We start from the raw sequence: 10,132 nt of genomic DNA, 5'->3' as shown, positions 1-10,132 counted from the left end.
TGTCTCCGCTGGTTGGAGCCAGACCTCACAATCTAAACTGAACCCGATGGGCTAACAGCTTAAAACTTTTTTAAATAAGTAAAAGCAATGGAGAACAGAGGAAAAGAGGAAGTTGCTTACTAAAGGACTTAGAAAAGTAATAATACTCCCAAATAAGGAAGGAAGGAGCATAGACCGCAAGCCGGGACGTGCCTGTGAGCACATCCAGCACAAACATCTTGGTTAAAGTACAAGGACATAGAATGTACCATGTGCCTGGGAGCATGTTTAACACCCAAGTATCTTGGTTAAAATACAAGGACATAGAATGTCTTTATCCCTCTATATCAAACAGCTACATAGGATAGGGCTTAACAAAGAGTTATTAGCACAAAGCAAGGTGGCTTGAAGAAAGTCTTTAAAAGAAACACTTATAATTTATTTTTTAACAAGGGAACTTTTGAAGAGGAAACTTTTAAATTTCTACAGCCTCCCGAGTAGCTGGGATTACAGGCGTGTACCACCATGCCCCACTAATCATTTTATATTTTTACAAATATTTTGGCTTCTTCCAATGTCCACGTTCTTACCAACACTTGCTAGTGTCCATCTTTTTTTTTTTTTTTTTGAGATGGAGTTTTGTTCTTGTCACCCAGGCTGGACTGCAATGACGTGATCTCGGCTCACCACAACCTCCGCCTCACAGGTTCAAGCGATTCTCCTGTCTCAGCCTCCTGAGTAGCTGGGATTCCAGGCATGCACCACCATGCCCGGCTAATTTTGTATTTTTAGTAGAAATGGGGTTTCTCCATGTTGGTCAGGCTGGTCTCAAACTCCCGACCTCAGGTGATCCACCCGTCTTGAACTCCCAAAGTGCTGGGATTACAGGTGTGAGCCACCACCCCCACCCCTGCTAGTGTCCATCTTGTAGATTACAGCCATCCTAGTGGGTGTGAAGTGGCATTGCATTTTCATATTGATTTGCATTTACCTAATGATTAATGAAACTAAAGCATCTTTTCACGTTATTATTGGCAATTGGTGTATATTCTTTTTTTTGAGACAGAGTTTTACTCTTGTTGTCCAGGCTGGGGTGCAGTGGTGTGATCTCGGCTCACTGCAACCTCCACCTGCCAGGTTCAAGTGATTCTCCTGCTTCAGCCTCCCGAGTAGCTGGGATTGTAGGCATGTGACACCACGCTCAGCTAATTCTTGTATTTTTAGTAGAGACAGGGTTTCACATGTTGGCCAGGCTGGTCTCGAACTCCTACTTAGTGATCCACACACCTCGGCCTCCCAAAGTGCTAGGATTACAGGCATGAGCCACCGCGCCTGGCCTGCCTATGTTTTATTCTGAGAATTTTCTGGTTTTAGGTCTTAAACTTAGATCTTTGATTATTTTTCAGTTCTTGTAAATGGTGTATAAATGTGAGGTAAAGGAGCCAACTTCATTCATTGGCATTTGTTTTGCAAATCATTGTTGGCTTTTTGTTTGTTTTGTTTTGTTTTTTGAGACGGAGTTTCACTCTTGTTGCCCAGACTGTAGTGCAGTGGCTCGATCGTGGCTTACTGCAACCTCTGCCTCCCAGGTTCAAGCGATTCTCCTGCCTCAGCCTCCCGAATAACTGGGATTACAGGCATGCATCACCACGCCCAGCTAATTTTGTATTTTTAGTAGAGATGGGGTTTCTCCATGTTGGTCAGTCTGGTTTCGAACTCTCGACCTCAGGTGATCTGCCCACTTTGGCCTCCCAAAGTGCTGGGATTACAGGCATGCGCCACCACACCTGGCTAATTTTGTATTTTTAGTGGAGTCGAGGTTTCTTCATGTTGGTCAGACTGGTTTTGAACCCCTGACCTCAGGTGATCCAGCTGCCTCGACCTCCCAAAGTGCTGGGATTACAGGCATGAGCCACCATGCCTGGCCGTTTTGTTTGTTTTGAGATAGGGTCTCAACTCTGTTGCCTAGGCTGGAGTGCAGTGGCATGATCACAGCTCATTGCAGCTTTGACCTCCCCAGGCTCAGGTGATGCTCCCACCTCACCCACCTGAGTAGCTGGGACCACAGGTGTGCACCACCCTTGGCTTTTTTTTTTTTTTTTTAAGACAGTGTTTTGCCATTTTGCCCAGGCTGGTCTGGGCACAAGCAATCTACCTGCCTTGGTGTCCCAAAGTGCTGGGATTATAGGCATCAGCCAGCATGCCCGGCCCTGTTTGCATTTGAATATCCAATTGTCCCAGAACCGTTTGTTGGAGAGACTTTCTCCATTGGTCTCAGTTCCCTCGTTAAAAAAATCAAATGACCATAGATGTATAGTCACAGACTTTATTTGTGGACTGTCAATTCTATTCCATTGATCTATATGCCTATCCTTCTATCAGTACTAAAATTTACTTTACTATAAACCTACAATAATCAAGTTTTGAAATTGGGAGATATAAGTCTTCCAACTGTTTCACCATTTTAGCCAGACTGTTCTCAAACTCCTGACCTCAGGTGATCCGCCTGCTTTGGCCTCCCAACGTGCTTGGGATTACTGGCATTAGCCACTTCACCCAGCAAGCCTCCATGGTTTGAGAGGAGAAATCTTTTGTTAATTTTGTTGAGAATTCTTTTTCTTTCTTTCTTTTGTATTTGTTATTATTTTTTTTTCTGAGAAGGAGTTTCACTCTTGTCGCCCAGGCTGGAGAGCAATGGCACAATCTCGGCTCACTGCAACCTTTGCCTCCCGGGTTCAAGCGATTCTCCTGCCTCAGCCTCTGGAGTAGCTGGGATTATAGGTTTGTGCCACCATGCCTGGCTAATTTTTTGTGTGTTTTTAGTAGAGATGGGGTTTTGCCATATTGGCCAGTCTGGTCTTGAACTCCAGACCTCAGGTGATCTGCCTGCCTCGGCCTCCCAAAGTGCTAAGATTAGAGGAGTGAGCCACTGCGCCCAGCCAATAATTTTTATGTGATGAGTCACTTCTCTCTTGATGCTTTCAAGATTCGTTGTCTTTCAACAATTTGTTATATGTCTCCTTTAGTTTATTCTACTTAGTGTTTGTTGAACAAAAAAACTAGATGTGCAGATTCATGTTTTTCATGAAATCTGGCACGTTTTTGGCCTTATTTTCTTTTTTTGAGACAGAGTTTCGCTCTTGTTGCCCAGGCTGGAGTGCAATGGTGCAATCTTGGCTCACTGCAACCTCCACCTCCCAGGTTCAAGCAATTCTCCTCCCTCAGCTTCCCAAGTAGCTGGGATTACAGGTATGCACCACCATGCCTGGCTAATTTTATATTTTTAGTGGAGTGGAGGTTTCTTCATGTTGGTCAGACTGGTTTTGAACTCTCAGACTCAGGTGATCTGCCTGCCTCGGCCTCCCGAAGTGCTGGGATTACAGGCATGAGCCACCGCGCCCAGCCTTGGCCATTATTATTTTTTTTTTTTTTAATTTTTTTTTTTTTGAGGCGGAGTCTCGCTCTGTCGCCCAGGCTGGAGTGCAGTGGCGCGATCTCGGCTCACTGCAAGCTCCGCCTCCCGGGTTCCCGCCATTCTCCTGCCTCAGCCTCCCGAGTAGCTGGGACTACAGGCGCCGCCACCACGCCCGGCTAATTTTTTTTGTATTTTTAGTGGAGACGGGGTTTCATTGTGTCAGCCAGGATGGTCTCGATCTCCTGACCTCGTGATCCGCCCGTCTCGGCCTCCCAAAGTGCTGGGATTACAGGCTTGAGCCACCGCGCCCGGCCTATTTTTTTTTTAAGTATTCTTACTCCTTTCTCTGTCTAGTCTACTCCTGGGACTGAAATTATGCACATGTTGGTACGCTTAATAGTGTTCCACAGGTCTCTGAGGCCCAGTTCGTATTTCTTTCTTTTTTTAAATTTCTCTTCCTCAGACTTCCCTTTGTATAGAGCCTCAAGGTCAGCCAGAGGTGAAAGTTTAGGGCCTTTTCAGGCCTCTCCCGAGCACATCCATAGTCCTCCGTGTGTGTATGACTTGTATTCCCAAAAATGTTTTGGGCTTTTCAAAGCTCCTGTGGACATCTCATTCCCTTGCTCTTCCTTTTTAGCTTTTTGTTTAGTCTATTGTTTGTGGCAACTGTTACCCATCACCTCAGGCAGCTGGCACTGGGCAAGCCCTGAGTTGATGTGATAGGATTCTTCCAGGGAGCCATCAGACACGTTCAATAACTGAGGTTCTATACAAATGAGGGCATTTTGCTCCCACATTAACTAGGAAATGTGGCTTCTTATTTCCAAGATTACCACAGAGCTGGAGGACAGGGTTGAACCAGGCAGGGAAAGCTACAGCCCTTAAAGGCCACTGTTCTTACTGATAGTCACCTGTTTAATTGAATAACACCCCCTGGGATGATGAAAGCCTTTGATTAATTTCCATAGCTCTGTAAAAGTTGATTCTGATCATTTTTGCTATGTTTTTCTTGCTGTTATTGGGTGAGGGGTGGACACATTTTTTAGGGGTCCTTCTCCATTTTCACTCACAACTAGTTTTTAATTTTTATTTTATTTTATTTTTTCTTGAGACAGTTTCGTTCTTGTCGCCAGGCTGGAGTGCAATGGCGCCATCTCTGCTCACCACTTGCTTGGCCTCCTGGGTTCAAGCGCTTCTCCTGCCTCAGCCTCCGGAGTAGCTGGGATTACAAGCATGTGCCACCACACCTGGCTAATTTTAGTAGAGATGTATTTTTAGTAGAGATGGGGTGTAGAAAGTTAAAAAGTTTCCTCTTCACAGTTTCCCTTCTTGTTAAAGAATAAATCATAAGTGTTAGAAGTAATAGTTTCTTTTACAGACTAACTTCCTTCAAGCCTCCTTGCTTTGTGCTCAGAATTCTTTAAGCTCTATCCCATGTAGCTGTTAAACATGCTCACAGGCAGGCAGTACATTCTATGTCCTTGTACCTTAACCAAAACAGTTGTGCTGGACGTGCTCACAGGCACGTTCCCGCTCGCAGCCTATGCCCCTTCCCTATTTGGCATAAGCAACTTCCTCTTTTCCTCTGTTCTCCCTTGCCTTTACCTATTTAGAAAAGTTTTAAATTATTAGCCAGTCAGGTTTTAGTTTAGATTGTGCGCTCTGGCTCTAGCCAATGGAGACAGGACACAGTAGCAGGGACAAGCTGCGGTAAGGGATAAAAATTGCTTCCCTCCTTTATTCAGGTGTGCTCTCGCCATTGTTCCATCCATGAGGAGCACCCTTTCTGCAGAAAGTAAAATTGACTTGCTGAGAGAATTTTTGTCTGAATGCTGATCTTTCCTTATGGTACCAGGGAACAAGCATTCTGTTTCTAAATAAACATTTTACATATAACACAGGGTTTCTCCACGTTGGTCAGGCTGGTCTCAAACTCACAACCTCAGGTGATCTGCCCACCACGGCCTCCCAAAGTGCTGGGATTACAGGCGTGAGCCACCGCACCCAGCCTAGTTTTTAAAGTTTATTTGCTTTTTTTTTTTTTTTTTTTTTGAGACGGAGTCTCCCTCTGTCACCCAGGCTGGAGTGCTGTGGCTGGATCTCTACCCACTGCAACCTCCACCTCCCGGGTTCAGGTGATTCTCCTGCCTCAGCTTCCCAGAGTAGCTGGGACTACAGGCGCGCACCACCACGCCTGGCTAATTTTTGTATTTTCAGTAGAGACAAGGTTCCACCATGTTGACCAGGATGGTCTCCATCTCTTGACCTCGTGATCTGCCCTCCCCACCCTCCCAAAGTGCTGGGATTACAGGCGTGAGCCACCGCGCCCGATCTTTGCTTACTTTTAAAATATTTTATAATAAAAATATTCCCACATAACAAGATCATATTTACTTACTTTTTTGGGACAAGGTCTCGCTCTGTGTCCCAGGCTGGAGTGCAGTGGCGATCTCGGCTCACTGCAGCCTCAACCTCCAGGGCTCAAGCGATCCTCCCGCCTCAGCTTCCCAAAGCGCTAGGACCCCAGGCGCGCGCCAGGCGTCGGGCCATGAGGAGCTTCTAGAGGAGCCTTGATCGTCCCGCTCGCGGCTCCCGCACCCGTTTCTGCGCATGACTAATCCCTAATAAACCCTTGTCAAGTGAATGAAGGAAAACAGGGCGCTCAGCCTGGGGGACCAGTCTCCTGCTGCCAGGCGCTGCCTGCGGCCGAGACCCCCGCCCGTGCCTTCCGCCGGGCTGCCCCCCAAGCCGCACTTTCTCTGGAGGTCCTCAACCTGGAGGGGCAGCCTCCACCCGGCCATCGCGCAGCCTGGGAACGTGGAGAAAACGAGCGTCGGGGTCTTGGAGGCGGCGTGGGAAACGCCGGACGGGGCGGGGCGCTGTCACGGCAACAGAGAGACGCGACGGGGCCCCGCCCCAGCGCCAGTTTCCACGACAACCCGAAGAGTGCGGCGAGGCAGGCGGTACCCCTGCCACTGACTGACGCGACCCGGGCCAGCACGCTTCGTCCCCGCCCCGCGCTCCCCGGCTGTCGCGAGGTTTTGACTCTCGTGGCGCCCCAGGGGCCGACGGGAGTGGCGGCCGCGCGGAGGAGGCCAAGATGGCGGCAGCTGCGGTTTCGCTTCGCGGGGTAGTGTTGGGCCCGCGGGGCGCGGGGCTCCCGGGCGCGCGTGCCCGGGGTCTGCTGTGCAGCGCGCGGCCCGGGCAGCTCCCGCTACGGACACCTCAGGTGAGCGCTGGGCCGGGCCTCGGCCTCCGAGCGGCCCCGCATCCCCGTGAAGGTCACGGCGGGGAGGCTGCGGGCGCGGGCCAGGGCAGCGCGGAAGCGGTCCCGGCCACCCAGCGCCCCCGCTCCCCGCTGCCTGCTGACCTTGAGCGTGTGGGATCGGAGCTGGGCGCCTACCTCTCCGAACGGCAGGGCGCCCCGTCCCGAGCGTAGGGGTCAGCTGGACGGGCTCGCTTTCGTGGCGGGGCGGGGGCTTTCCCGGATGGCGCGCCCAGGACGACTCTTGGGGCTGGCTGTCCAAACTGGGCCCGCGTCCTGAAGTGACCCCAGCCTGACCTCGGCCAGCTGCTTGTGACCTTGGCCTGCCCCAGCACCCTTGGTCACTTCGGTCTGATCCCCGGCTGAGGATGCAGGAACACCCCCCTCCTGAGAGCGAATCACGATCTAGGGGTCAGCGGCGGAGAGGGATGGCGTGGGTAGTGGGACAGGGTGTGCGTCTGGTGCCCTGCAGGAGGTGGCCGTTGCTGGGTGGAGAGGTGGCCGCTGAGAGTCAGATCCGCAGGTAGGGCTGGGTGGTGTCCTGGCAGGCGCTGAGCGGAGATCTTGCAGGCAGTGGCCTTGTCGTCGAAGTCTGGCCTTTCCCGAGGCCGAAAGGTGATGTTGTCAGCGCTGGGCATGCTGGCGGCAGGGGGTGCGGGGCTGGCTGTGGCTCTGCATTCGGCTGTGAGTGCCAGTGACCTGGAGCTGCACCCCCCCAGTTATCCGTGGTCTCACAGTGGCTTCCTCTCTTCCTTGGACCACACCAGGTATGCAGCTGGCTGGCTGACTGGCAGGGGGAGGTTCTGGGTGGAGCTGGTGAGGTGGAATCTTCAGCGTTCCTAACCCTTTCCCTCCCTCCAGCATCCGGAGGGGTTTCCAGGTATATAAGCAGGTGTGCTCCTCCTGCCACAGCATGGACTTCGTGGCTTACCGACACCTGGTGGGCGTGTGCTACACGGAGGATGAAGCTAAGGCGCTGGCTGCGGAGGTGTGGGGTCTGGGGATGCCTGGGACCCAGGGCTCAGGGCTCCCACTGTGGTGAGATGGTAGGGTTGTGATGAGGCTCTCGGTGGCAGGTGGAGGTTCAAGATGGCCCCGATGAAAATGGGGAGATGTTCATGCGGCCAGGGAAACTGTTCGACTATTTCCCAAAACCATACCCCAACACTGAGGCTGCTCGAGCTGCCAACAACGGAGCATTGCCCCCTGACCTCAGCTACATCGTTCTAGCTAGGTACACGGGCTGCCCACGGGGTGGTGCCGGAGAGGTGGGGGAAGGGCTGACTTGTGCTTGGGACTAAGGAGCCATGGATCTATCTGGTCCTAGGCATGGTGGTGAGGACTACATCTTCTCCCTGCTCACGGGCTACTGCGAGCCACCCACCGGGGTGTCACTGCGGGAAGGTCTCTACTTCAACCCCTACTTTCCTGGCCAGGCCATTTCCATGGCCCCTCCCATCTACACAGATGTCCTGGAGTTTGACGATGGTAAGAGGCCTCCAGTCTGGCAGTGAGCATGTTGAATACTTCTCCACTACCCCCAGGGATGCTTCCCCTGTGTTCCTGGGCCCAGGAGGTCCTGCCCACTTCTTGTCTGGGGTGTCTTCTGTGCATATCTCAGGAGGCTTTTGGGCTCCTTCAGTCCTTCAGTCTTGCGTATGTCCGGTGGAGGGTACTGTGCCTTTGATGCCTTGGGTAGGGGCCCGTGTCTGCTCCACAGAGGGGGTGTGTTATCCCAGGTTGGACATGAGTGTGAGAATAGCCCTCATTGCTTGTCCTTGGCCAGGGACCCCAGCTACCATGTCTCAGATAGCAAAGGACGTGTGCACCTTCCTGCGCTGGGCATCTGAGCCAGCGCACGACCATCGAAAACGCATGGGGCTCAAGGTAAAAGGGTTGGGAGGCGGCCATGGTGGGTATCAGAGAAGGGCTGAGAGCTGGGCAGGGCTGCTCCCCACTCCCTTCTCTGAGCCTTCCTCGTCCCCAGATGTTGATGATGGCGGCTCTGCTAGTGCCCCTGATCTTCATCATGAAGCGGCACAAGTGGTCAGTCCTGAAGAGTCGGAAGCTGGCGTATCGGCCGCCCAAGTGACCCTGTCCAGTGTCTGCTTGCCATCCTGCCAGAACAGGCCCTCAAGCCCAAGAGCCATCCCAGGCCTGTTCAGCCTCAGCTGGCTAACCCCTGTTTGTCTGGAAAAAGAGGCAAGGGGACAGGAGACCAGGCCCTAGCTCTGGGCCCTCCTTCAGCCCCCATCATGGGAATAAATTAAGTTTCTCAATGTACATATTTGAACTGTCATATTTGAGCTATTATATGGAAGGAGTGCAGGTTTGCAAGGGACTCTGATACCAAGACCCTTGCCTTCACAAGGCTCCCAGGATGTCCCATTCAGTGTGGCCAGCAATGCCCTGCACTATCTGGTAGCTGGGAGTGCAGATGGTGGGTGTGGAACAGAAAGCAGACAACTGGATGTTAGAGGAAGTGGCAGCATTTGGTGGGGTGGGATGGGGTGTGTCTGGGCACAGAGCTGAAAAGGGCCTGGCTAGGCAGGATGTGGCCCAGGGACCTATTGGAATGAACAGCCAAGTGTCAAGGTGTTGAACCACTTGGCCCCATTCTGATGGCAGCAGGGAACCTCGGCAGCATTTCAACAGGGAAAAGGCCTGGTCTAGGGCAGGGGCTATTGCTGGACTGGGCTGAGAGGAAGGGGATAGCTCCCAGCCAGGTGAAGGGGTCAAGTAGACGGGCAGGATGTGTGTCATGGAGTGGCCCCTCCTAGCAGTCCACAGGGCAGCTGGGTGGTAGGTCCTGGCCAGAAGCTGGCAGTGGCTGGGTTCCCATAGGAGCATGCTGCTGAGGGAGGAGACAGTGGATGCTGTCTACGAGGCTCACAGAGACATGACCCAGCACTGGCCCAGTGACCTGGTGTAGGACTTGGCTCCTGAGCTTCCCTCGTCCCTAGGAGGGGAAGGAAAACACCCGTTTTCATTGCTGGTATCCTAGCTGCAAGAGCTGAGGGGAGTGGTGGCCAGAGTCCAGGGAAGGCAAGAGCTGAATGGGAGAAAGGTGGTGCCAATAGGGCTGCAGGCAGGAGAGGCGCAGGCCTGGGGGACCAGGGTAGACAGGAGACAAGGTCAGTGGTGGGGGCTGTGGCTCAGTGTGTGGCACACCCCAGCAGCCTCAGCCCAGTGGTGAGCAGCTGGGTGGGGGGCTCTGTAGGCCTCTGGAGTCTGGGAAGAGATCCCCATGCCATGCTTTCCTGACCACTGAGGCTTAGGGTCCAGGTCTACTCTTTGGTACCACTGGGGTCTGGCTGGGGGAGCCCCACCTGCTGATGAGGGTGTCTCGGTAGTGCTGGCTAGGTTGGGGCAGGTCTGCAGAGATGCCACGAAAGGGACACTTGCTGGCTTGTAAGTGTCTTTAATGGTTTCAGTTTGTGGCCCTTCCCCCAACCCTGGTGACTCTGTCCCAG

General features: G+C 52.6%; 1 protein-coding gene across 1 annotated transcript; it reads left to right on the top strand.

Moving 5' to 3' along the window:
- Nucleotides 1-6,467: 6,467 nt before the first annotated feature.
- On the top strand, nt 6,468-8,942 carry LOC105488482 (cytochrome c1). The gene is made up of 7 exons (XM_011752605.3): nt 6,468-6,623; nt 7,230-7,426; nt 7,521-7,647; nt 7,736-7,893; nt 7,987-8,147; nt 8,446-8,546; nt 8,647-8,942. Exons 1-7 carry the CDS (start codon nt 6,495-6,497, stop codon nt 8,749-8,751), a joined length of 978 nt encoding a protein of 325 aa, XP_011750907.1. The 5' UTR covers nt 6,468-6,494; the 3' UTR covers nt 8,752-8,942.
- Nucleotides 8,943-10,132: the final 1,190 nt, after the last annotated feature.

This window comes from Macaca nemestrina, chromosome 8, assembly GCF_043159975.1.
Source record: "Macaca nemestrina isolate mMacNem1 chromosome 8, mMacNem.hap1, whole genome shotgun sequence".
Classification (NCBI taxonomy): domain Eukaryota; kingdom Metazoa; phylum Chordata; class Mammalia; order Primates; family Cercopithecidae; genus Macaca; species Macaca nemestrina.
The sequence above is the reverse complement of the archived record's forward strand: the minus strand, read 5'-3'. Positions and strand labels throughout refer to the sequence as shown.